Source organism: Petromyzon marinus, chromosome 65 (genome assembly GCF_048934315.1).
Source record: "Petromyzon marinus isolate PM22_M1 ecotype Great Lakes invasive population chromosome 65, UKy_Petmar_22M1.pri1.0, whole genome shotgun sequence".
Classification (NCBI taxonomy): Eukaryota; Metazoa; Chordata; class Hyperoartia; order Petromyzontiformes; family Petromyzontidae; genus Petromyzon; species Petromyzon marinus.
The window spans coordinates 7,007,130-7,035,113 of NC_133731.1; the positions used below are offsets into that span (position 1 = coordinate 7,007,130).

At 51.8% G+C, this 27,984-nt stretch overlaps 1 protein-coding gene across 1 annotated transcript; it reads right to left on the reverse strand.

Moving 5' to 3' along the window:
- Positions 1 to 577: 577 nt before the first annotated feature.
- Positions 578 to 18,656, reverse strand: LOC116956441 (wee1-like protein kinase 1-A). The gene is made up of 11 exons (XM_032978081.2): positions 16,644 to 18,656; positions 12,649 to 12,806; positions 9,949 to 10,006; positions 8,867 to 9,042; positions 8,359 to 8,480; positions 7,485 to 7,625; positions 6,936 to 7,040; positions 6,401 to 6,486; positions 5,727 to 5,903; positions 5,338 to 5,483; positions 578 to 3,887 (listed from the first exon to the last, which is right to left on the reverse strand). Exons 1-11 carry the CDS (start codon positions 17,610 to 17,612, stop codon positions 3,794 to 3,796), a joined length of 2,232 nt encoding a protein of 743 aa, XP_032833972.2. The 5' UTR covers positions 17,613 to 18,656; the 3' UTR covers positions 578 to 3,793.
- Between the last annotated feature and the right edge of the window lie 9,328 nt (positions 18,657 to 27,984).

The following is a 27,984-nucleotide window of genomic DNA, read 5'->3' on the forward strand; positions in this document are numbered from 1 at the left end:
GGACTAGTGGCCACGGGAGGTAATGCCAGGGGAGTCAGCCTGCAGTGCGAATGGACTAGTGGCCACGGGAGGTAATGCCAGGGGAGTCAGCCTGCAGTGCGAATGGACTAGTGGCCACGGGAGGTAATGCCAGGGGAGTCAGCCTGCAGTGCGATTGGACTAGTGGCCACGGGAGGTAATGCCAGGGGAGTGCTAATGGACTAGTGGCCACGGGAGGTAATGCCAGTGGAGTCAGCCTGCAGTGCGAATGGACTAGTGGCCACGGGAATTAATGCCAGGGGAGTCAGTCTGCAGTACGAAAAGACTGGTGGCTATGGGAATGATCGAGAATAGGAGCGTGGCCAGGTGACGGAAGAGGACGGTGGAGTCTGCTGGTAGAGCGGGCAGTCTCGAACCAGCGAGAAGGTTTGGGAATGGGGCATAGCCTCAGACCGTATGTAAAGGGAGATGAGCAGGAGACTCGGGGCTGTTGCAGTGGGGTCTTCGCCGGTTCGGGGGTGAGCACGTGACTCCTTAAATAAAGAAACCATCTCAAGACAAGTACGTCGAAGTCGTCTTTACACAAACAAGACACACCTGTAATAAGTTGATTTATTGTAAATACGTCCACAAGAAAAGCAACGGACCAAAAAAACATCGACTTTGATCGGCAGCTCGCGAAAGCAACAGTGTCTCTGAGTCCACTTTCAAAAACGTCTAAATCTGAACGCCGTACAACTTGCACTTAAGGCCACGTGGCTATGACGTCTGCAGACCGGGCGTCAAACTTCCCTTTCAAGAATTTTCTTGACTCCGCTTCAAGGCACATTGCAGAAGAACTGCGTAAACTTCAAAGTCACTAGCAGATCAGTTGCAAAACGTCACGGGCTTCAATTCGTACCGTGCCAATTTCAAACGCATTCGAAATCATCATCACCATCTTCAGCATTTGGAGTCCCGACCGGTACTTTTTTTGCACCACTAGTTTAGCTAAAGGCACAGCGCTATAGCTAGGTACGGCCCCTCGCTAGTTAACGGAGAGCCCCTCTAGAGCTTATCTTGGCCGACGCTTTCACGTTGACCAGACTGCCTTGGAAGAGGTGGGGATTACCCACACTTTAACCCACCGCACGCGACTTGCCGATCGACCAATTGCAGAACCGGGCGAACCAGGAATGTAGAATTCCCACCGCTGGCTCTGCAGGGCTGTAAACGCTACACGTCGAAGTCGTCTTTACACAAACAAGACACACCTTGTTTGTGTAAACTAAACTATTTTTATATTACCAGGTAAGGCCCACTGAGCGACGTAGCTCATTCAGAAGCAACCTTGCCACAAGTGATAGTTCAACGACACGTGGAAATGTATAGCAGTCGGCAAAAATCCAAAATATGGAAGCAAAAACCAGAGGAGAAAAGTACACGCGACCACGGGAAGAGAGACACCGCAAACTCCAAATATGCAGCAGGTGTCAGAGTCGGGATCGAAGCCACCACCTCCTCCATACCAGGCGAGGCAGTTAACATCTCATAGCTACTGCGGTGCCAATGACGCAGCGTGCGATGAGCACCACAGCGACCGAAGCCGCGCGGCACCGTTTCGTCACCTCCCTCGGCAGCGGCCCGCCGTTGGCAATCCGGCAACGAGACCCAACCTCCCGCGGAGCGCCGTGAAAATTCACAATGTGCAAAAACGAACGAGGGGGCGAAAATAAACTGCGCAGTGCACAACCTCAACACACGCCGCTCGTTAAATAACAGCTCAAGGCAACAAGGGCCAAGTAATAAATAACAAAGCGAGGGAACGGCATAAAACTCGAGCAAACAAACGACACTAAATGCAACGCAACGCTCCTTTCAGATGATTGTCATTGCAATCGCCAGCACCTGTTTGGCAAAACGTCGCGCGCATCGCCCTTAAAAAAACACAATAAAAAAATGAGGCTCAACGCTACAAAACGATTGGTGGCGTGAAGATTTTCGTGCTTCACAATGCCCATCGCATTTGTGTTCTGCCAGACCTCCAGTGAGGATGGTCACCTAACTGAAGCTGAACACAAGCCTGCCACACCAATCTTCTAAATCGCTGCAACTTTACAATTTCGTAACCTTCATGACAAAGTAAATTTGAGCGACGAGACTTACCTACCGGGGAGAGTCTCACTCGAGGCTATTTCTTGCAATAGGGGTGGCGATGTCTCTACGTGGTTCACCCCCCCCACCCCCACCCGAGTAATTTGCGGTGCCAACTTTCCAGATGCGTGCCGCGTCGCCGGACGCACATACGGCCATATCTTTTTGCGAACAACGCCAAGGGACCTTTTAAGCGCCTACCGCGAATTGGACGGCGCGTATTTTGACGGCTGTTGCAGCAGCGGCACCCCGCCAGTTTTAACCAGGGCGGCCGCCGGGGTCGAAACCCGCCCAGCGGCATACGGTTAGCGCGGCGTCAACGATAATCACGATACGAATTTATTTTTGGAAAATGCGAGACCAGGACATGATTATAAATCGCAACTGTTCAACACCGCGGGCAACCCTACACTGATGTCAGCTGTTGATTAGCCTCTCACCTAAAACCACCCCCCCCGCGGAATTCACATTTGTCGGGAGAGAGTTCCACAAATTACATTTAAAAAAAAAAACACAAAATCAAAATGCAAACTTCGCTTCAAAAGGTCTGGCGGCGTTATTAACGCACCGGGCCTTCTCACGAGTTTGGCAATAACAACCAGGCGTACGCATGGATTCTGCGACCATTTCCAACGCGAGCTTGTCCTCGGATGTATCGAGTCCAACGGTAATAATAATACAAATGGAAGGGCTCTTGGCAGGCTCATGGAATGGGGTAGGCCCCCAGGCCGCGATGTATGTACATTTCATTTCTTTCCCACCGTACGTAGCCAACCATGCAAATTTGAGGTGCGGGAGATGACCCACCGGGGCTCAGATAGCGGCCTTGTCTTGATCAACATGGCCGGTTTTCTCTAGGGACAAGTCCACACCCCCCCCCCCCCCCCCCGGAACAGCAACGCAAACGTTACAAAAAATATTTGTAATTGATATAAATCAACGTTACGGGAATTATCATAACCCTACCCCCCACCTCAGCCGCTACAGACAGAGGCATTAACACTTTCAACCCTGGGTTAAAAAAGCATAAAACACCCCACAGCACCAGTCCTTGCCGAATGAAGGCACCCCGGGAATTGATTCTCGCATATACAGGAAGGCACAACTCTTTCCAGAATGTGAAAACAAATTTCTCTCTCACTGTGCATTTGTTTGCTCAATGTTTCAGGAGGTCAAAAGGAGACCTATTTACACACCTCCTCCGTCAGGCGAGCAGACTCACATTACGTCGGGAAAACGGGCTGTCACGGTGACAGCCAGTACCGCGGTAAAACAAACTCGAGGCCAGACTTTCAGGCTAAGCCAGAGTAAATAAATTAAATTAAAATCAAAACATCAACTAAAATTATCTCCCGACCGGAACACTACACACGCATGCCGATTGATCTGCGTGTGAACGGAGACTGCGCGCGTGCGCACTAACGATTCTAAAGGCTGTTGTGCGGCCTACTTATCTGTTGTGTGGAATTCGACATCTGCTAGGTACTCTCAATCTGTTGAAAACGAACACATTATATGTACATATTTAGCAAGGAATATTACACCGAATGCCTGACCGTCGGCACGCTCGCGACACTTTGAGAACGCGGGCCGAAAAAAAAACGCCTCCGAACCCAGGATCTCCGCGGTGCCAGAATCCGTGTCTCTGTCGCTCTCCTCTGCTGGAACACGTGGACGAGTGTCAGGGAGTCAGGCTGCTCGAACGGCGAAATCTGCCCGCGACGCTCTTCCGGTCGCTGGGGCAACGTTCCTTGGACATCAGCAACTGCAGCTCTCTGAGAATGAAAGAAATAAAGAGAGAGAGGTGGTGGGAGAGACGGTTACTCAATGGAGACATCGTTCACAGACCAATGTTGGGGGCCCACTCAGTGGCCGGCAGAGCAAGCACCTCGCAATCGCAAGGATTTAGAGTTCAAATCCTGGTTAGGGTTTGACTGGGCCCATCATCATCAGCAACATCCCATCCTATGGGGTACATAAAATGAGTACCAATCTGCATGGAAATCAACAGCGGTTGGCCTATGGTGAGACTCGCCCCCACCGCCCCCATCCTGCCGTCAACGGAACGTTTCCACCAATGGAGATGAGCTCTGCCTCAACGCTCATCTGAGCGGCAAATCGCTTTTGATGGCGAAGAGAGAGAGAGAGCACAGGCAGCCAGGGGTGCGCTGGGCAGTGCGCCAAGTACCGCGCCACGAACCCGGCGACCCGAGTTCCATTCCCGCTCACGGTGGCAGCAGCAAAAAAAATTTAAAACCTGCGAGCCGGCACCGGGGTCGGATAGGCCTTAAATCAGCGCCTGCTGGTGTGACGTGCAAACAAACACGTGGACAGCGGGGAGACAAAGGCTGCCGGCGGCGCGCGGCGATGTCCACGCCTTCCCCTCGTGCGCCCCCTGGCGTCCTGCGCTGTCATAGGGTGCTCGCTAAACAGCACTTGCCCCCGGCGGCGACAACGGGAGGGCTGGGGAATCTTTGTCTGTGCTTGGATACAGGCGCCGAACCGCCGGGGAGTTCACGGACAAGCCAGGGGACTGCAGTGAGCAGGGGCCGGTGGCCAAAATAACAAGAGACCATTTTTTTCTTCAAATTCGGTAAAAATTATATACAGCAAAACCTTGGATTGCGAGCATAATTCGTTCCGGAATCGTGTTTGTAATCCAAAACGCTCGTATATCAAAGCGCTCATAAATCAGTTGTGATCACGTGACGCTCGGCAGACAAAGCGTATACGTACTGCTCGTATTGCAAGACCCTCGCTCGTTTATCAAATTTGCTCGTCTTGCAAAACACGCGCAGACCAAGTTACTCGCAATTCAAGGTTTTACTGCATATATAATGATAATAGGGTTTTCCCCCTTTCTGCCAATAAAACAGGTGTTAAGATGTTAAAACACCAAACTTAAACCTTTGCAAGGAATCATGTCTGCATTAACCACACATACTTGCGGTGAACATGCAAATAAAAAAACGCATGCTCTGACAGTATGTGCACTGTCTTTGAAACGGATTGGTCCACACCATATTTCAAGAGGCGCGATGCACGTCGATCCGAGACGGGGGTCCTTAATAAACAAGGGTCACGCGAACCGCAAGTTGCCGACCTCTGTACTCGAGAGAGAGAGAGAGAGTGAGGAAGGGAGAGCGTGAGGAGAGAGCCAGTGGAGAGGGTACGAAGGCCGGGGGAAGAAGCGTGGGCGTTCAAATCCTTTGTCCCCCCCCTCACCTGCGCAGGTGAGCGTTCTTGAGGCGTTCGCACGACAGTGCGCGGCGCAGCGACCGCACGCTGCACACCGCGGTGCCGCACAGCGTCGGGTGGCAGCACAGCTCCCCCGTGGAGGGGCGCTCCCCCGCCTGGGGTCTCACCATGGCCTGCATGGGTGGGGGGGGGTACACGGGAGGGGGTTACACGGCCTTAAAACCCACACCCGGTGCGCGAGCGCGCATGCGCGGCGCCTGCTCAACCGCCCCCAACTCGCGCGGGCCTCTCCGGGCCCTCCGCAGGCGTTGCTCGCCGACCACACCGCGCTGAAGGCCACGCGGAGGGATCTTTGCCTCCGCGCCCGCGCGTCGCTTCTCTCTGGCTCGCTCGCTCGCTCGCTCGCTCTTTCTCACCGTGAGGAGGGTGCGCAGCTCCAGCGACAGGGACGCCACGGCCGCCCCCTCCGGCAGCCAGCCCTGCCGGATCCGGATCCAGTCGGCTTCGTTCCGCGGCAGGGGACCTCCGCCGGCGGCGACCACCGCGCTGAGCGCCAGCGCGAACACGTCCGCCTGCGGCGACGCCAAGTAGTCCTGCTCGGGGTAAGGGGGAGGGGATGGCGGATCGTGAGAGGATGGGCGAGATGTACGTACGTACGTCAAATTTTTTTCGCGCCGCACGTAGCCAACCGTGCTCATCGGAGTTGCGGATGTACGGCAGGCGGCAAGTCCGTTGAATCGAATGAGGGTAAGATCGGCTTTTTGGTTTGTGGATCGCACGAGGCCACAATCAAACTCGGGTTTCCTTTCGTAACGATGCATATTCTAAGGAATCACTAGCGTGGAATCGATTTTTATTGAGCACCCTATACTAACTGTCCAGAAACTACCCCTACCTATAACCAGACACTATATTAGCCAGCCAGAAAACTATTCCTACCCCTAGCCACAACTACCCAGCCAGACACTTATCCCTACACCCCTAGCCGAAACCACACAGGCCAGCCGCCGACACCTAGCCGCCAGCCCGACTCTCGACGCTAGCGGCCCGAGCGGCGCTCGCCCGCCCGCCGAGTCGTCCGTGCGCTCACCTGCTGCAGCACCTCCAGCGCGAGGAACCGCGAGTCGCCCTCCTCCACGTGGCGGCTGTTCACCTGCGTCACGTGACCCAGGTCACCTGATCGGGGGGTGGAGGAAGGAGGGGGACACGGCGACGACGGACGCTCGGTGATGACAGCAGCGGCGGCGACGTGGGCCTTCCCGGTGGTGACGTCACTCAGGCCGGGTGTCGTGTCGCTTACGCACCCACCCCCCGTGACCAGAGTTTGATTTCCGCTCACGACCAACGTCGGCTGAGGAATATTGAAACTGCTCACGGACCTCCCTCTAGGTCGACTCCGCCTCAAATGAGTAGCTGGTGGGAAGTGTAAACATCGCCACTGGGGAGACAAAGGCGGCCGGGAATGGCTGCGGGCCCACCCAACCCCTCAGTGTGCAGTTCCGGCCTTCGTAGGTGCCCGTTAACGTCACTTGCCCCGAGAGTCTCCATTCAGGCGACACGGGGGGGGGTGGGGGGGAGGGGGGGTCTTTGTCTTTGTCTGTGTGTCCACGTGTGCGTGTCCCCACCGATCTTGTAGATGTCTCGAGACTCTCCCACGCTCCCCGCGTCGCTCTGTGGCTCCCCCTCCTCCAGCTCGGACGACAGCGTCCTCTGGGCGATGAAGATGTTACCTGGCGCCCCACGGAGTGGAGGGGGGGGGGTGTGGGGGTACAGAGAAACGCTCCCGTCAAACTCATCTCGAGCTAGGCTCCCCCATTGTTGAGTAATCACAGCATCACGCTGCAGATTCGGCATTCTACCGTCCCACGGTGCGACTGAGACTACCAAGTCTTGTGTGGGTGGTTGGCTGGGTGGCTGCCTGGTTGGGCGGATGGGTGGTGGATGGATGGGTGGATCGGTCGGTGGTGGGTGGTGGGTGGATGGATGGGTGGATCGGTCAGTGGTGGGTGTGTGGGTGTGTGGGTGGTGGGTGGATGGCTGGCTGGGTGGATGGGTCGGTGGGTGGGTGGTGGGTGGATGGCTGGCTGGGCGAGTGGGTGGATGGGTAAGTGGCGAGCTGACGAGGCGGCAGGGCGTGGAGGCGCCACTCGGGGTGGGGGGTCGGCTGTGCTCACTGGGCTTGATGTCCATGTGCACGAGGCCCAGGCTGTGGATGTAGCGCAGACCCCGCGCCACGTGCAGCAGCATCCGCCGCACTCGCCACTCGGGGAACGCGTGGCCCGGGGAGCGCAGCAGAGCGTCCGTCACGCTCCCACCTACATGCGGAACACGCACACGTGTAAGTAAAGACAAAGATCCCACCCCGTATAGCCTCAACATACTGTTGGGGCAAGTGCTGTCAGCAAGTAGCAGCACCTATGAAGGACGGCACGGCACTCCCGGCCGCCTTTGCCTCCCCAGTGGCGATGTTTACACGCTGCACCAGGTACTCATTTGGGGCCGAGTCGACTTAGGGGAGGCCCAGGACCGGTTCAGATAATCGTCACTGGCGTTGGTGCAGAAAAACATTGCTGTGGTGCTCATTCTGGATGTTCATGTGGTGTGTGTACGTGTGTGTACGTGTGTGTACGTGTGGGTGCGTGTGGGTGCGTGTGGGTGCGTGTGGGTGCGCGTGTGTGCGCGTGGGTACGTGTGTGTGTGTACGTGTGGTACGCGTGTGTGCGTGTACGTGCGTGTACGTGCGTGTACGTGTGGTACGTGCATACCGCTGCAGTACTTTCTCCGTATGTACACGTGGAGTGTGCGCGCGCGTGTGCGTGCTTACATGTGGTGTGCGCGCGTGTGCAAGCGTGGTACGTGTGATACGCGCGTGCGTGCAAACCGCTGCAGTACTCGCTCTGTATGTACACGTGGTGTGTGTGTGCACATGCGTATGCTTGTAGAACGTCTATCGCACCATACATAGCCAACCGTGCTAATCGGAGTGGGCCGCACGTGTGTACGGGTGGTACATGCGGTACGTGTGGTGTGTGTGGTATGCGTGCGTACCGCTGCAGTACTCGTTCTGGATGTACATGTGGTTGTCCTCGGCCCAGGCCGAGTAGTACTGGACCACGTGGGGGTGCTGCCCCAGCACCGCGTGGGCGCACACCTCACGTAGCGCGATCTGCCTGCACCACCACCACAACCACAACCACCGTTCCAGTCAGCACCACTCCAACATCATCACTGCCACCAAAATCACCACCACAATCAACACCACCGCCACCCGCAATCACCTTCACCGAGTGGGTGAGCGGCGGATGAGAGAACGGGTGAGCGAGCATGTGGGCATCTGAGCGACTGGGTGGACGGGCGAGCGAGCGAATGAGCGTGTGGGCGAGCGAGCGGGCGAGCGAATGGGCGAGCTAGTGAATGAGCGTGTGAACGAGCGTGTGGGCGAGCGAGTGAGCGTGTGGGCGAGCGAGCGAATGGTCGTGTGGGAGAGCGTGTGGGAGAGCGTGTGGGCGAGCGAGCGAACGAGCGCGTGCAGGCGGCGCGTGCGGAGGGCTCTCACTCGTCGGCGGAGTGCGCGACGGGCCGGCGCGATCGCTTGACCGCGTAGACGCAGCCGTCGAGGCGCTTGACGCAGCGCGACACGGAGCCAAAGTGGCCGTGTCCCAGCGCGCCCAGCTCGTGGAACTCGGTGGAGAAACGCGACATCATCTCCGCCTCCCGCATGCTCATCATGCGCTGCACAAGCGCGACAGCGACAGCGGGGGAAGGACAACAAACAGACAAAAAGCAGTTGTACAGGAATTAGCTTTCACTCTAGATGGTTTAAAGGCGCAGTGGATTCCTAATATGAGAAGGAGGGGTGACAGCGGGCCGCAGAAGCGCATCTGTAGTAAGGGCGGGTCAAAAAAAAAAAAACACGACGAGTGCAAAATAAAGAGAAGTCAAGCAAATCACTAAAAAATAATTAAGTAAAATAGAAAATGGAACAAAACCTACATCGCGTCGAAGTGCGGTGGTGGAGACGCACGAGCGGAATTTAAAACGCGTGCGTCAGAAAAACCAAACGCAGGCTTAGAAACATCACGTTGCTCTTCATCCGGCAGTAGCTAGACCACGATGATGATGACAAAGGCATCAAGAGAGATACATGCTCAGTTACAAGGCAAAACCAGGTCAAAATCGGTTTACGAATCAACTTCCTGTTCCGCCGCAGACAATAATGCAATCTAGTTTAACGGTAGGCTTTCGCTACCAATATCCATAATACAGGATTTTTGTGTTAGATCGCGTAAATATATAAATGTGTCGTTAAACCCGCCACCACCCGCCACGGGTTGACTTCTCCACAAATCTGGCTGTCCGCCTGATGATGCTGGTTATAATGACTGGCGAAACGTCGTACTCCGATTGTAAATGTTGTGGCTTGGCTCTCCAACACACCGGTGCGGTGCTGTACTGGTAACGAATTGGCACGTTCTGTTTACGTGACAAAGCTCACTAATTGGCTGTGTCGGGTGGTGGCGGGTTTCACGACACATTCACATATTTCCGTGATCTAACCAACCACAAAAAAAAACCTGCATTATGAATGCAACCTAGGTTCGGGATGTCGGCCCGCAAGAGTTCCATAACATCGGTTACCTTGGGCGGATTCGGGCACCCGTCTTGTGACGTTCTGTCCATCGGGTCGTCATCGCTCCTGCGGACGGTACAGCGGGAGAGGGACCGTGACGAGGGGTGCAAACGAGGTGGGGTAGAGGGGGTGCAGGCGGTACGGGGGGGGGGGCGCAACGGTCTCCACGGAACGTGCGCAGGTCCGCGACGGAGGCCCCCCCCCCCCCCCCCCCCCCTCTCCGGGCGCGCCAGCTGCAGGAGGTCCGCGGTTCGAACCCTCGGCAGGCCGCCCTGGTAAACGCCGGCCGGGCGCGTTAAACCGCAAAAAGGAGACGCGACGCCGAGAGCTCAACCGCGATGGGATTTGGGAGAGAGGAAAAAATAAAGAAATCGAATAGCGTTTTAAGCTCGACTTTTTTGGTTTCCTATTTCTCATCCGTGTGGGAAGGCTCCGACGCTTCACTTCTTACGCACAACGGAACCTGCGGGGAAAGACGGCCCAACCTTGACCCCCCCCCCCCTCATTGGGGGGGCGAGGAATTGAACCGGTGACCCGCGAACCACGAGTCGGGTCCCCTCCACGTCACGGCGACGCGCCCGCCCCATCGCTCAAGTCCGGTTCAGAGGCCGTGAGCGAGGATCAGAGTCGTCAGTCTGCGTTAGCGGGATCAATAAACGGTCGCGGGCAAACAAAGCGAATGTGCTGCCCTTGCATGCCCGGGAGCTCATTTGAAGGCCCGTGCCCTGCCCTGCAGGAAGGGGTCGGAGGCCACGTGTTAGCGATTAGCCAGGACGTGCGACATGCAGTGTAGGGGTGCGACATGTGACAGCTGCCAGCGCCTGGCAGTAGCCACCCACCCCCATGCCAACACACACCCGCCCACTGACCCACCCACCCATCCACTCACTCAAACCCACCGCGTACACCAGTCACGTCCTTCACATGCAGAACCGGAGTCAAATATAAGTACGGTTGGAGCAAATTTTTTGCTCAAATTACAAACAACATTGTCATTGCACATCATGAAGAATCAAACGCGAAATTACGATCATAATTGACCCAAGGTCTCCCACTCCGTCAACTCACCCACACACTCGCCCGCCAGGCCATATATTTCCTATACCCACCCACTCACCAATTCACAACCACAATCTATCCCACCCACTAATCAATCTACATCCATTCTTATACACCCACACACTCACCCAACCACTTACCACAACTCACTCACCTAACAAAACCCATCGGACACCCACCCCACATACTCATCAAGCTACAACCATCCCACCGACCAACCCACCCACTCGCCAAACCAACCATTACCCACCAACCCAAACCCATCCCCACGCACTGGCCAATCTAAAACCATCCCACCCACCCACCACACACTCACCAACCCAAACCCATCCAAACTGACCCCACACTCACCAAACCACCCACCCACTCACCAAACCCATCCTCACCAACCACACACACTCATCAACACAACCACCCACTCACTCACCAAACCCATCCTCACCCCGACCACCCAACCAACCACCCACCCGCCGCCCGCAGTGGCACGAGTGTGAGGAAGGGGGTGACCAGGTGTTGGAATCTGCACGAAGCAGCTGCATGGCCTCATCAATTAAAGCCGACTCGACAACAAAACTAAATTAGCCGAATCGACTTTCTGCAGTCGGGTGCGACTCGCAAAGGGTGGGAGGGGGGGGGCTCTGTGTACAGGGGGCTCTGTGGTGTCTGTATCTCAAGGTATTGCGCTGGTGCCCACCCTGATGCACCCAGCACTGTGGAGGCCAGCAGCAGCGACGATTGGTGGATCACCGCACAGATGGGCTGTGTGACTCCCTTCCCAGCCGTGGGTGAGCGTCAAGGAGGTGCCCGTACCCCTACTCGCCAGGAGAAGGCGGTTACAATAAAGTGGACAAACAACCCCACACACAGACAGACGATATGGACAGATAGACCGTTGGACAGACAAACCCACAAACAGACAAGACGAACCCGCAAAGACAAAGATCCCCCACGTAGCCTTAACAGACCGTTGGGGCAAGCGCTGTTAGCGAATGCCTCTGAAGGCTGGCACGGCACACGAGGGGGTGGGTGGCCAGCACCACGCCCGGCTTTCTTTGTCTCCCGATTGGCGATATTTTACACAACCGCGCCAGGTACTCATTTTAGTCGACCTAGGGCAGGCCCAGGACCAGTTCAGTTAATCGTCACTGGTGTTGGCCGGGAGCGGGAATCAAACCCGAATTCGAAGCGCAGTGCGCTAACCGCAACACTACAGCTCCCCACAGCCCACGACAACACACCGCTATTTGCCACTACGTGGCCAGGCTTTGTGCACGTGAAGTGAACAACGCTCGCTAGAAAAACCCAGCAGTCATGGACTGACTGAGTGAGCTGGCCGGCCGATGCACCACCTGTGCCCCCCACTGTGCCACCTCGCTGCGTTTAGCCGCACGGCGCTGCGCTCACTATTGTGAGCGTCACTCCTCCGCCCTCCGTTGATGCTGGAGGGCGACTGCCTCCAACTTCCCAGTAGCAGCAGCGTCCTTCACGAGCCTCCACCTCCACAGAGGCCGATCTTGACACCACTGGTACCGGTCATTGGTATCAGCAGTGTCAACCCACAAACACGGACAGACAGACAATCGAACAGACAGAGGAACTGAGGGCCTGGTGGGGTGGATGTGAAGAGCTGTGCGTTGCGAGCCACTCACTCCCTCTTGCGGTTCCTGTGCAGGCAGGACTGCAGCACGTCCACCGAGTCCGGCGTGAAGGGGTTAAAGTTTATGCGGGGGCCCGCCTTGGGGGTGGACCGCGCAGGGCCGGCGCCCAAGCGGAACCCGGCGCCCGCACGCGCCAGCTGCCTCAGGCTCTGCGACATGGACACAGAGACACAGAGACAAACCGACTGTTGGGGCGGGAGCCATTGGCGAGTAGCACCTGTGAAGGCCGGCACGGGGCACGTGGGGGTGACGTAGACATACAAGGCACAGTCGTGCGATTGTGGCCATGCATCTCAAACTATGGACCTCATAGTAAACCCATAGAGATACATAGAGATGCATAGAGGCCAACAGGAATACATAGAGACCCATAGAAATACTTAAGAGTCCATAGACATACACTCACAGCCGCTGCATAATAATAGTGATTACCTTGCCTGGAGTACAGGAGGTCGTGTGTTTGATCCATACCCTGACGCCTATATATTTGAAGTTTGCATGTTCTCCCTGTGGTCGTGTGGATTTTTTTCCAGGTCCTCCGGTTTTCCCCTCCACGTTTAGAATCAACGCGCATTTAGAGAATATGGCTGCTATAAATGTCCACGCAATAAGCCACTTCGCTGAGCTACTGTATCATACGTGGCCAGGTCGCTTCTGAAAAAGAGCTATATAGCTCACTGCAGGGGCGGAGCCAGGATTTCAGGCCGGGGTGACATTCAACAAATGTTAATTTCAAGAATGATTAGAGAGTCAAGCTGTTGAACTAGACGCCATCGGTTGGCGACACACTCTGACAATGCAGTTGCACAGAGTCCGCCAGACCGAGTGTCGTACACTTACACGCAGAATGTCACCCCTGTCACCCCCACCCCCCCTGGCTCCGCCCCTGGCTCACTGGGCCTTGCCTGGTAAAAAAAAAAATATTCTAATACGTAGTTTAGTTTATATTCTTAATTAATCCCACCCCGAGAGAGCGACAGACGCGAGCTCGCAGGTGTGAACAGCGTCCTGGGGGGGGCGGCGCACAAGACGGTGGCGAGATCGGTCCCCCGGCTTCCTGCCTGCCGCGTCTCAGCCAGGCCCTACTGGCGTCTGCCACCCAGGTGCGACCACAAACCACCACCAACGGCCACGTAAGCACCACACCAGCCAGCAGCGCCGCCAGTGCACGTGCGCACGTGGAATCAACCACGCGGTCACCATTCTGACACCACGGCTCGCAAAATATATTTGGGGGACGCCACGTATCGATCTGGCCCCATTTGACCACGCGCTATGAAGAAGGGCCATTGCCCCGAAACGCCACGGCCCACTCGCATTATCTTATTTTCAAGGCAGTGTGTGTGGCTACGTCGAGCTTCGTCAGGACGAGACCCAGGAGGAGGCCGAGGTAACAATTCCATTACGGTCCACAACCTGGTCACACGTTTTTTTAAATCACTCCCCCCCCCTCCCCAGATTTCAGCTCTTGGCTCAAAACCCGACGATGGCTGGGTGCGCAATCGCCAGCGAAACGTCGTTTAGAAAATGTTTCAAAGGTTTCCGCTCGCCTTCCCAACGCTACCGGTTTTCGCTCAATAAACCGAAATCAGTGGGGCTCGTTTTGTCCACCACGTGACGACTTGAATCGCCGGGTGGTGGAGGGCACGTCGCCCCAATTGATATTTTACACACAAGCTCTAACCCTGGACAAATCGACGACGAATTGACCCCGCAGTACGGCCTGTGTGAATGCAAGTGTTACGAGCCCAAAATCGTTAGCAATCGTTGGTGACTGCATGGAAATACTGTTTTTTTTATTTCTAAATGCATGGACGAATGCGCCGATACTAAAATCTGTTCGTACAAATTACTCGACTGGGATTCCAAAGATCCCCCGTGTAGCCTGAACTGACGTATGGGGGGGGCAAGTGCTGTTAGCGAGCGGCTAACTTGGATTTACACACGCACACAGCATACAGCAATGAGGTCACACTTGCACATGAGACTCATCCTGGACTCTTGAGTTATCACCCGGTTATAAATAACAAAATGACAAAACTTTCCGTAGGCGAGTCTGCGGGTGGGGCTGTAAGTTTTACGGTAGAAGGGTGAGTCAGTGGTTCAATGCGTAACTGTTACGGAGGTGTACAGACAGGTGAGTGTATGTCTGGTTAAAGTCTGCCAGCAGATGTCAGTGGGTGAGTGTTGTGGGCGAGTGGGTGAGTCAGCCGGTGAGTGTATGGGTGGGTCGGTGCATTGGTGGTTGAATGGACACGCACGGCCCGTGTTGCCAATCCACTGCTGGATGCGTGCTTTCCCATGCCGTGCGGCTTATTTGGCCATACTTCACCACGCTAGTGAAAACGCAGAGCGCACAAATCATACACGGTAGCACGTTATGGGCAGCAGGGGTGGGGCGGATGCATGGCAGTCTTGTGCAGGTGAGTTTGTGTATGGGTGGGCGTATGGGGTGTCTTCGTCAGTGAGTGAGTGCACAGGTTAATTAGTGTATAAGTGGCTAAGTCGGGCAGTGGATGTACAGGTGGGCTGGTGTATGGGTGGCTAAGTCAGTCAATATGTGTACAGGTGACTTAGTGTACGAGTGAGTGGCTGGTTATAGAGTCAGTCAATGTGTGTACAGGTGTGCTGGTGTCTGAGTGTGTGGTGGGTTGCTAAGTCAGTCAATGAGTGTACAGGTGTGCTGGTGTCTGAGTGTATGGTGGCTGGCTAAGTCAGTCAATATGTGTACAGGTGTGCTTGTGTCTGAGTGTATGGTGGCTGGCTAAGTCAGTCAATGAGTGTACAGGTGTGCTGGTGTCTGAGTGTGTGGTGGCTGGCTAAGTCAGTCAATGAGTGTACAGGTGTGCCGGTGTCCGAGTGTGTGGTGGGTTGCTAAGTCAGTCAATGAGTGTACAGGTGTGCTGGCGTCTGAGTGTATGGTGGCTGGCTAAGTCAGTCAATGAGTGTACAGGTGTGCTGGTGTCTGAGTGTGTGGTGGGTTGCTAAGTCAGTCAATGAGTGTACAGGTGTGCTGGCGTCTGAGTGTATGGTGGCTGGCTAAGTCAGTCAATGAGTGTACAGGTGTGCTGGTGTCTGAGTGTATGGTGGGTTGCTAAGTCAGTCAATGAGTGTACAGGTGTGCTGGTGTCTGAGTGTATGATGGGTTGCTAAGTCAGTCAATGTGTGTACAGGTGTGCTGGTGTCTGAGTGTGTGGTGGCTGGCTAAGTCAGTCAATGAGTGTACAGGTGTGCTGGTGTCCGAGTGTGTTGTGGCTGGCTAAGTCAGTCAATGAGTGTACAGGTGTGCTGGTGTCTGAGTGTGTGGTGGCTGGCTAAGTCAGTCAATGAGTGTACAGGTGTGCTGGTGTCTGAGTGTATGGTGGCTGGCTAAGTCAGTCAATGAGTGTACAGGTGTGCTGGTGTCTGAGTGTGTGGTGGGTGGCTGGGGCAGGTGGGTGCATCTGAGGCTGCAGGGTGGGTGGGGTGTCAGCGTGCCGCCTCTACCCGCGTCGGCTGCAGCCAACGGCGGGAGATGAGAGCTCTCCATTCAAACAGCAAACGAACACACAAACACACACACACCTGTAACACACTGTAAACAAACATCAACGTGTGCACAACACCAGTCTGTACATACACACCAGTCCGTACAATCATAAGCAAGCCGTGAGCATACTACTTTCTCTATGCACATCAACAAATAAAAGCATTTTTAACAGATCCCATCAGCAACGCACCCTTATGGGAGTGCATAATTTCGGCAGCATTGCATTCAATACAAGCAAAAGCTCTGGACCAGTTTCAACATTCAGCGTCTTCATCAGCAGTCATGCTCACTTGAAGCAATGCCGGTGAACTGCCCAGTTGTTCAAACGCAAAACACCGGTGTCTGACGTTCAGGGTCTTCATCAGCAGTCAGCCTCGCTTAAACCAACGATGCCGGTGAACTGCCCAGATGTTCAAACGCAAAACACCGGCGTCTGACGTTCAGAGTCGCCGCTTACCTTGGGAGAGTGGGGCGAGTCCATGAGTCGCAGCTTGTGCATCGTCTTGTGTGGAGGAGACTCCGGACGCAATGACCTCCCGACCTCACCCGGGGTGCAACTGGGACTTCCCACACCTTGAAACCCCCATCGGGGCCGGGGCCGACGCGGGGTGCGATTCTCCTTGTCCTCATCATCAGCAGTGCCGCCACCGGCATCATCATCATCGTCGTCGTCAGCAGTAGCGGCGGCGGCAGCAGCAGCAGCACCACCACCACCATCTTCGCCAGCGCCACAGTTGTCAAGTCGACGAGCTGCGGCAAGTGCGTCGTCCCCGTAATCTGTACCACCACGACCACCACCACGACCACCACCACCACCACCACCGTCGTCGTCGTCATCGTCGTCGGTCCCACCGTGGGAGAAGGCTGGAGGAGAGCCTCCGCTCAGCAGCGAGTCTTCGGGAGACGACGGCACTGCCGGCATTGCGTCGAACGGACGCCACTGGTGGTGTGGGTGTTGGACGACGCCGTGGCTTGCCGACCGTGGTGCTGCTGCTGCTGCTGGTGGAGGTGGTCGTGGTCGTCGTGAAGAAGGAGCTGGCGGAGACGAAGGTGGTGGTGGTGGTGGAGGTGGTAGTGGTGGGATAGCTGCAGGAGAGGAGTAGAAACTGTCCTCGTTGAAGGCGGAATCGTCGGTGGAGGAGCCGCTGTCATCGTCCTGACTCCAGTCCAACCTCCGAGCCACCACAACGCTGCTGCTGCTGCCGCCGCCAGATCTGAGCTTGCTGCTGATGTTGATTCTGTCGGATCTGGTTATGATGTTGTTGCTGATGCTGCTGCTGATGCTGCTCGTGGCGTTACGGCTGCCTTTGCTGCTAGAAGAAATGTTCTCGTTCAAGTTGCTGCTGGGAGCTCCCTTGGTGTTGTTGCTACTGTTGCTGTTGTTGATGACGTGCCGCAAAATTTGACGCCTGGCCCCGTAACTCATGATTTACTTCTTGTTACGTATCAACTGTACTTAAACTTAACCAAAAAATGCTGCTGCTACTAAATTTAGGTTTAACTTCTTTCGCACCGTACGTAGGCTGTCAATCGTGCTAACCGGTTGGCTAGTGTGAAAAAAAACAAATATCAAGACGAGATACCCCCGTAACGGCCTTAAAAACACTACTAACCACTCTATAAATTGTCCTAATACTTAAAAAAAAGCTTTCACAAATCTTCCCGGAGCAATTCAGCCCTCCCCCCCCCCCCCCCAAAAATAATATTAACTGTGTTAAATAGTAGCAAGATATTATTATTTACTCTGCCACCTTTTCTCTCTGCCAAGTTGGGGTTGTGGCAGTTGACGAACCGTTACGGAATTGCAGAACTCACCACCACCACCGGGTTCTACTTCTACGACACGCAAAGTCGTTCAAAGTTGCACGCAACTCATTAGTCGACACCGTAATGGTTACAAAGTTACGTACTGTACGTACCTACACTTTCTTTCGACTGCATGCGCAGACTCTTAAGAACGCACTCGAGCACATAGATTACGCTACGTGCATTTGCACAATCCGAAGTGGCGTGCACGCACTAGCTGCAACGCACACACACACACCTCTTGCAGATATTGTACATGCACAATTTATGTTGCAACATGCACACAAATGTTATCCGACTCACCCGTACTCGTTACAGCACACGTAAACAAACCGCTAAGCGTTGTAACCAGCTCTCCACCCCACCCCAATGCTTGCCCACCACACCCCAATGCTGCCCACCACTCCTGCTACCAGAGAGAATGAGAATGTTCCACTGTGTCTGTAACCGGATAACACCTAGAACGCGAAAACCAAAACTCTTAAACTTTTCGCGACGTTCAGCGGTAAACACGTGTGGCGCCACCGCCTTATATAGGCCGCATTCAAGCGCGCGCGTCCGTTAAAAGGCGTGGCTCGCTAAGTTGCGAGTGGCCAATGAGCGCGTTCGCTTGCAAATTAAGCTCCGCCCGCGCCCACTTAAACCCCGCCTATCTCGCCTCAAACCCCACTCAAGCCTCGCCCCTAGTTGTTTAAGCTCCGCCCAGGCAAAACTTAAGCCCCGCCCACAAGGTGTTTACTTTTTTTTATTCGACTGTATCGCGCGTTCCTCAACTTTAAACACAAAACAACATTAAAACGCTTTTTTTTTCTGGTGATGCTGCTACTCAATGCTGCGTTGACAGTGGTGCGCAAGAACAAATAATATTACTTAAAAAAATGAACACTTTGGCCTGAAAAGGAACAGCATGTAATAGGTGACGTTCCGGGCAACGGCTCTTCTTCATAGCACATAGAGATGATGTGGTGGATACGCGTTACAGACAGTACTCTATGTATATTAAGCAGTGGATTGACCACGGCTGATGACAAACGTGTACAATGCAATGTACAAGGGTCTCGCGCCTGCAATTTAGCATCTTTGAAGACGGGGTTGATGGATCACGCAAAGATCACCGTCGGATTTCGGCTCCCCGCCTTCAGGGCTATGACGCAATCCAGGGAGTGGGTGGCGTTGTGGAATGCCACAGCTATTGCCCCTCCTATCCGTCTGTGGGTTTATCCCAGAGTATTCTCGGGGATTGTCCCACCACATTCCTTTTGGCAATGGTCAGTCAAAGTGTAGCCTCATTAAAATAATATACAGAACCCCCCAGTTTATTTTTACTGCTTGAGCAAAACACAGCTTACTTGCACCTGTACCTAAATATTTACGGCGAATCTTACTCTCGTATAATAGTTGCATTTTTTTTTATGTTTGTGTTTCAATTGAGGAATAAAACTTCTGATTTATACTCGAGGAATCCGATGAGCTTTAAAGCTCTTTTTCACAGATCTCCACTACTTTTACTTCATTTTGTTAGTTGTGCACTATTCAATAAGGACCCTGCTGTACCCATTCGTTCTCTGCAATATCGATGCTTTATTATTTGCTGCTGCTGTGCTAATGCACCACGGATCTTCCGTGTAAAGTAACCGTGCGAGTGGCGCTCAACGGGATCACCCGTCCGTCCGTGCAATAAAACAAAATCGACTCTCAAACTCTAAACGCCGAAACAACGTGGTAGCCTTGCTCTGGCCCCGCGAGCCTCCCGAATTAACATCGAGCCCTTGTGGAACACAGCCTTCGTCTGGCACAACGAGAGTGAATTGGAGCTGGCCTCTCATTAACTGCTCGCCACGAGCGGCAAATGCTCCGATATTTTTTATAGCATTGCCTTTGTTGCTGCTCTTCGGCCTCGTTCTCTGACCTAACACCGGTGACGAGACACGGCCTTGGGGGAGCATTGTCTCTCCGGTGTGGGTCAATCAGTTTCAAACACAACAGACATCCAAGCACGCCTGTTCGCATGTTTTACCACATGGGTGTGCGGTTAATGCACACTGGAAGAAGCCTCGGTGTATATTTGGCGTTTTGAATGTCTGCTGGAGTTGTTTTCGTATGGTGTTTGTTCATTTGGACCGCTGCGAACGCAGCATCACCAACGCACTTCTTTCGTACGGTGCGAAAGAAGTTCAATGGGTAAGACCCCCATGTTGTCAATGAATGGAGGGGACACGCGTTTAGGGCCTGAATGCGGATTCCAAGAGGTGATCAGGCCCGTGTAGACAGCAGAGCACGTGGTGTCGCTAAAGAGACAGAAGTCATTGTGATATTATTTTTAAAAGTCAGTTTAACACGTAGGCTTTCGCGACCAATATCATCCATGATACAGGTGTTTTGGGTTGTACCTTGGCTCTCCAACACACCGGTGTGCTGTACCAGCAACGAATTGGCACGTTCTGTTTACGTGACAAACCTTACTAAGTGGCTGTGTCGGGTGGTGGCGGGTTTAACGACACATTTATATATTTACGCGATCTAACCCAAAAAAAAACATCTTATGGATTTCAATTTAAAGCTTTCGTGACTGCAAGGATTCATCTTCTTTGGTTCTTTCGGTAAAGTCACGTAGAATGAGAATAAAATGATACATTGATAAAATAAAATAACACAATAATATTCTCACGACGTTTCGGCCACAACACAAGCGGCCTTCATCAGGTGAAGGGGACGAGACTGTCTGGAGGACTGTCTGGAGGACTGTCTCGTCCCCTTCACCTGATGAAGGCCGCTTGTGTTGTGGCCGAAACGTCGTGAGAATATTATTGTGTTATTTTATTTTATCAATTTATTATTTTATTCTCATTCTACGTGACTTTACCGAAAGAACCAAAGAAGACATCTTATGGATATTTGAAAAGTGTCGACCACTTTTTTTCTCTCAACGTGAACAAAAATCTTAACCTGCGGCGTGTTTTAAAATGCAACGAAATCTGGAATGGATTTTTTGCTGCTGTTGTTGTTAAAGTACATGCAGTGCAACATCGCATATCCGACCGTTCACATATGCGCCCTGACCTATTGACCTCTCAAAGCCAGGGTAGGATTTTGTGTACGACGTTGCATCCGTCATTTTCTGTAGGTGTTCACAAATATGATAGATATTTTTTTCAACATTAACATAAAAAAGCAACATCCTTCGTCTATAATTTTGGCCTTAAAAATAAAAAAACTAGGCGACGTTTCGGGCCAATGCCCCTTCATAGCACACAACACAAACATCGCCCGTTATATATATGTTTCTTTTTAAGGCCACTGTGTTATTGTCAAATGTGTTTAGGCTTTTTGTTGTTGTTGTTAATATTGAAAAAGATCCTGTTTGTGAACACCTCTAGCAAAACAATTTACAAATCCTGCCCTGGCTTCAGGAGGTTACTTGGTTAGGGCGAATAAGTGACGGTCAGATATGCGACGATTTCCTGCATTTACATTTAATATAATATCCAGTCCCAAATTCGTTACATTTCAAAAAATGCCGCAGGTTATTTTTTTTGTTCACATTTTAAAAAGATCATAATATTACTGCGTTTCCATGGCAACCAGGTGGGTTTTACCTGGTGGGTGACGTCATGTCTACACGGGCCTAATCTCAGAATCCAGCTTCAAGGGTCAAACACCTCCCTCTCCGTGCATTCTAAAAAAAAAAGTAACTCTTTTATTTTACATTTAACAAAGTCGGTGGCCAGCAGCACGCCCGACCGCCTTTGTCTCCTCACTTGCAATGTTTACACACCCCCCACCAGGTACTCATTTGAGGCCGAGTCGACTTAAGGTGCCTTGAGACGTTAGTGGAAGGCGCCTCACGAATAAATGTTAATTATTATTATTAGGGGAGGCCCAAGGACCGGTTCAGATAATCGTCACCGGTGCCTACGAGAGGGAATCGACCTCGGGTTGCCGGGTTACTGGCGCAGTGCGCTCACCGCTGCGCCACCGCTCTCCACTATTCATCTATCGAGCCCCAACTCACACTGACACGCACACAGTTTTCAGTTTTCAGTTTCATTTATTTTGGTATAGCCCTGTGAGCCATTCGGCTCTTGAATCGGGTGCAACCGAAACAAACAAAAAAACAATAACATGAACAAGAAAACATCTTAAAGTGACTACGTGTGACTGCGCAAAACAGAAAAATCCAGGAAAAAAACTGCAAAATATTCCTGAAAAAGCACCGTACACCACCAACGCTGCGTGCAAAAATCCCAGCGAGATGCAAGTCAAACAACAACAACAACAACCACTACACATATAGAACGTCTATCTCGTTACAAACGTTTTATTATTTGATTTTTTACCCAGGAAAGGCTTACCCGAGCCTCGCGACTCATTTTTTTTCACGAGGGATTCCTGGCCACGTTTTCAGAGCAAGGATGTCCATCATTGATGCGCGTTCTCCAATTTTGCAGTGTTAATCCCAGCTTGAGCTGAGTGCCAATGTCCGGGTCCTGCTGCTGGTCACGACGAGACGAGACAGATGCCTTCGGGAGAGAGAGAGACGGTGGGGAGGGGGAGAGTTCGATGCGTAGTAGTGACGATAATCCTCTTCCTTTGAAAGAGCGCAGATGATTAAGCAACCACCGCAATTGCGTCACTCTACACAACAAAGGCTTTAAACGAATTAGTCGCTCATTCTCTTTGTGCCCTTGGATTCTCCTTGGCCAGGGCTCTTCATCATCCCCCTTGTATGCACACTGCCACTACGCGTGTTTTCACAACGCGAATCGGGTGTAATCCGTGACAAGCGGTCGTACGGCTGCCTCGGCGTAGCGTCACGCAAGGCATTGGGATACTGCTGGATGTTTCTAGATTCTACCCACGCGCCTCGATCTTGTGTCAGCCTGCGTACGCATCTCACCCGTTATCGTGGACTGTGCTTTACCCCATATTATATATGTTATAACGCGATGTATTTCGGGAATGCAACTAGAGCGTTATAGAACACATTGCACGCATGTATATTGAACTTTTTGCGCACCGTACGTAGCCAACAGTGCTAATCGGAGGTGCGGGGGAAGGACAACAAACTATGGGTCTCTGTGTGAGTCTATGGGTCTCTGTGTGAGTCTGTGGGTCTCTGTGTGAGTCTATGGGTCTCTGTGTGAGTCTATGGGTCTCTGTGTGTGTCTGTAGGTCTCTGTGTGAGTCTATGGGTCTCTGTGTGAGTTTATTGGTCTCTGTGTGAGTTTATTGGTCTCTGTGTGAGTCTGTGGGTCTCTGTGTGAGTCTATGGGTCTCTGTGTGAGTTTGTGGGTCTCTGTGTGAATCTGTGGGTCTCTGTGTGCGTCTATGGGTCTCTGTGTGAGTCTATGGGTCTCTGTGTGAGTCTATGGGTCTCTGTGTGAGTCTACGGGTCTCTGTGTGAGTCTATAAGTCTCTGTGTGAGTCTACGGGTCTCTGTGTGAGTCTATGGGTCTCTGTGTGAGTCTACAGGTCTCTGTGTGAGTCTACGGGTCTCTGTGTGCGTCTGTGGGTCACTGTGTGCGTCTATGGGTCTGGTCTCTGTGTGAGTCTATGGGTCTCTGTGCGAGTCTATGGGTCTCTGTGTGAGTCTATGGGTCTCTGTGCGAGTCTGTGGGTCTCTGTGCGAGTCTATGGGTCTCTGTGTGAGTCTGTGGGTATCTGTGTGAGTCTATGGGTCTCTATGTGAGTCTATGGGTCTCTGTGTGAGTCTATGGGTCTCTGTGCGAGTCTGTGGGTCTCTGTGCGAGTCTATGGGTCTCTGTGTGAGTCTGTGGGTATCTGTGTGAGTCTATGGGTCTCTGTGTGAGTCTGTGGGTATCTGTGTGAGTCTATGGGTCTCTGTTTGAGTCTGTGGGTCTCTGTGTGAGTCTATGGGTCTCTGTGTGAGTCTATGGGTCTCTGTGTGAGTCTATGAGTCTCTGTGTGAGTCTATGAGTCTCTGTGGGAGCTTTTGGGTCTCTGTGTGAGTCTGTGGGTCTCTTTGTGAGTCTGTGGGTCTCTATGCGAGTCTGTGGGTCCTCTGTGCGAGTCTGTGGGTCCTCTGTGCGAGCCTGTGGGTCTCTGTGTGAGTCTATGAGTCTCTGTGCGAGTATATGGTGTCTCTGTGTGAGTCTATGAGTCTCTGTGCGAGTATATGGGCCTCTGTGTGAGTCTATGAGTCTCTGTGTGAGTCAATGGGTCTCTGTGCGAGTCTATGGGACTCTGTGTGAGTCTATGAGTCTCTGTGTGAGTCTATGGGTCTATGTGTGAGTCTATGGGTCTCTGTGTGAGTCTGTGTGAGTCTATGGGTCTCTGTGCGAGTCTATGGGTATCTGTGTGAGTCTGTGAGTCTCTGTGTGAGTCTATGTATGTCGTACTTATAGCGCACCGTACGTAGCCAACGGTGCTAGTTGGAGGTGCCAATGAACACCGATGATGTAACGGTCTCGCCCATTCACATCCGAGTCGTTTGCATGCAGCTGCGTGGGTGTTTATTGGTGCGTGGGTGTTTTTTTGCTCTCCTACTTGTGTTCACGCAAATTCAATGGCACGTACACAAATGTTGAGTGCATCGGCTTCAATATTTACCTTGCCGGGGAAATATTTTCCAGCAGCATTTGTCGAACTTAACATCAGTGCCGGATTATCCTCGGAGCACAAGTAACTACATATGCTACGGTTCCCCGCACTTTCAGGGGCCCCGCGCTAAATGCTTTCAAGCTATCAATTCCGATTCAGTGATTCTGCACTTGCTCTATTACTATAGTACTATACCGCCTTCAACTTTCATGAAAGACCGGGTGTTTAAGGTTAGCGATTGGTCGTATTATCTGGCTGTATAGCAAATGAAAAAATACAATTACTTTACTATTCAAGTAAAAAAAAAGTTTTTGTTTTCATATTTGTGGGTTATTTTTAAATTTAGGGCTCTTTTATAACATCACATGCTACAGGCCCCACGCTAGCTTCATCCGGCACTGCTTATTATGCGCGTAATGTCTCCTTCGCATAAAATAAACCCGAATCTTTAAACTATTTCTTACACAACCGTGTGTCAGACCCACAGCTCTCTGCGAGCACGTGACATACTTTCAGCAGGACTGGCTCAAGACAAGCAGCGTACTCTGGACCTGTTTCGACCCACGGGTGTCTCGTTGGCAGAGTCGATCTTGCTAAAGTAAGAACACTCTGAAACAGGCTTCGGTGTTGGGTATCTCTCGGCAGTCAGGTTTGCTAAAAAATAAAGTTGGCTCTCATTTGCTACGTGGAAATGTACTTACCAACAACATCTAGTGACCCAGTCGCATTTACCAAGCGGGTTTTTTTTTACATTGAACGGGGTCAAATATATTTGTTTTGTGGAGTGCTCTTCCCAGTAGCATCTCGTAACATAGCTGCACATATATTTTTATTTTTCCACAGCTTGTTTTTGTTTGCATGTTCAACACAAATATGCGTGGTTAATACAGACACGATTCAATCTTGATTTGAAGCTTTCGTGACTGCAGGAATCCATACTCTCTGGTTCTTTCGGTAAAGTCACGTAAGGTAGCAATAAAATAAATCACAAATCACGACTCTACGGTTCGTGTTGCGATCGAAACGTCGTGATGTTTTATTTAATTTCTACCCACGTGACTTTACCGAAAGAACCACAGAGTATAGGCACAATTCCTTGCAAAAGGTGTCTTTCTGTTTGGTGTTTGAACATCTTAATACTTGCAAAGGAGGTCTCATAATGTAAATGCTCACCCCGAGCCCTCAATACTCTGATAGTGCGCTGTTTTTTGAGTTGTATACCTTTTGGCGTCTTCTGGTCCAACACCAGTGGAGACTAGGCTCTAAGAAAAGCCGTCTCGGGTGTGGACCAATCAAATTCAAGGACAGTGCATATTATTATCAGAGTTGTCTCTTTTGTTTGCGTTTTGACTTCTTGTGTTGTGGTTATTGCAAACATGATGCCTTGAATAAAGGTGTCAGTTTTTGTGCCAGTTAAAAGGGTAAAACCTATTAACATATCTTAATACTCGTTTTATTGCCAGAAAGGGTAACACCTATTCTGATATCTTTGTGTTTATTCATCTGTAGAGAGAGAGAGAGACAGTGTTTTAACAAACCAATGAGATCCAGACAATCGAAACCAACGTTATTGAGTATTGGTCGGGAATTGCAATAGGCTGGTGAGACCCTCAAACCTACTTGAGTTGATGCGTCGAGACACACTTCATGGCGTTCCGATAAACTTTTCTCTTTCCAACGTGACTCGTGCATTGACTGCCACCTTTGAGTTTCAGTGGCCACGTGCGATGACCCTTATTTGTGTGCATAGTGCGCGTGTGGTGGCGATGCGGTGGTGTCACCAGTTTGGTGTTGTAAGGTCGTTTGCACGGCTGGCAATGCGTGTGGCTCTTATTTATTCAGTTGCCCTCGCCTTCCAACTCCTGCTGATAAGAACAATAGGTAATAGGTGACGTTTCAGGCAATGGGCCTTCTGCACAAGACGTAAATAGTGATGCCAGAGAGGCCGGGTGGATGATGATGATGATGATTCCAGTTAGGATACTGAATTTTACTACATGGGAGGCCCTGATGAAAGTCGAATGTTTTCTGATGACAAGTTTTTTAACATCGGCTTATGTGCCTGGTACACATATCCAACGTTGGAGCAACGTTGCATGTTTACTTGGTGATGTTACCTATAGGAGTTAGTAACAAAGCCTTTAGCAAGTACACTCCTGATAAGAAAACGCTGCCTGGTGGATTGATTTGTTACTGATGAGTAAGCATAGAATACAAATACAGGGCTCTGTAAATACACTACAAAGTGTTTAGGGGCATTCCATTTCGTACGAACGCACAAAAAACTCTCAAAACTTGAGTCCCTCCCCCCTCCCTGTAGGCACGCGTCCTTTTTACAGCCCCCACCTCCCCCCCCCCGAATCCTATAGAACGGCCGATAAACACGCAGAAACGATAAAGGATTAATACTATCATAATATTAACGTTCTTTAAGAAAACAGATTGTCCACCGCCGGACTATCTAACTAATTTGAAAGCCAATGTAGACAAATTATTATCGAGGCTTCACCCCTCCCCCCCCCGTTTCCTATGCGTAAGTACATTGTCAGTAGACCCCCCCCCCCCCATACGCAAGTTACGCATTTGGGTTAACCATCCCTCCATTCGTACCCACTAAATGGATAGCCCCTTACAAGCAGTGTGGTTTGAACTTCTGTTGATACAAAGACACCACAATGGCTCTCTCGTAAGTCGGCACTGTGGATTAAACAAATGACGTTCAACTCCCTTCCCGTGTGAGTCGAGCAGAGAGGGACACGTGAGCCCCGGGCTCGTGGTTTTCACACCTGATGATGATTGTTTGTGTTGCAATCGAAACGTCGTGAGAATGTTATTGTTTGTTATTTTTATGTTATTGTTTCCCTTCTACGTGACTTTACCGAAATAACCAAGAATATGAATCCCTGCAGTCACGAAAGCTTTAAATAACAATTTAAACGTACTATGTTCACTCCATCTGTTCCATCGGTACGTTGGTGAAGTGTTACGTATGTGTTTTATAAAGTTTAATTTGTAATCTCATACCTAGTAAGGCCACACTGGGCTCTTGTGCAGCTCTTTGTTCAGAGGCAACCTGGCGATTCACAAAGGATCGTACGACCAAGTCGCTTTTCATCATCATCATGCGGCAATTCATAACAGCGAACAAATTCTCGAAACGCGTGGACTTCGGGGGGAGAACCCGAAAAAAATCCACGGGGAGAGAGAGACACGCAAACTCCATATATCCATATTCTTGGTTCTTTCGGTAAAGTCACGTAGAAGGGAAACAATAAAATAATACAAATATAAAACAAGAATATGAAGCCCTGCAGTCACGAAAGCTTTAAATCCATATATCTATCCAATAGTTTTTTTTGGAGGGGGGGGGGGGGTTAGATCGCGTAAATGTGTGTCGTTAAACCCTCCACCACCCAACACAGCCAATTCGT

Coding starts and splice junctions, on each gene's coding strand:
- LOC116956441 (XM_032978081.2), bottom strand. CDS start 17,612: ATGAGTTACGGGGCCAGGCGTCAAATTTTGCGGCACGTCATCAACAAC. Junction 5,484..5,726: donor AGCTGCGCACCCTCCTCACG/GTGAGAAAGAGC, acceptor CCACCCATGCAG/GCCATGGTGAGACCCCAGGC. Junction 3,888..5,337: donor AAGAACGCTCACCTGCGCAG/GTGAGGGGGGGG, acceptor TTTCATTCTCAG/AGAGCTGCAGTTGCTGATGT.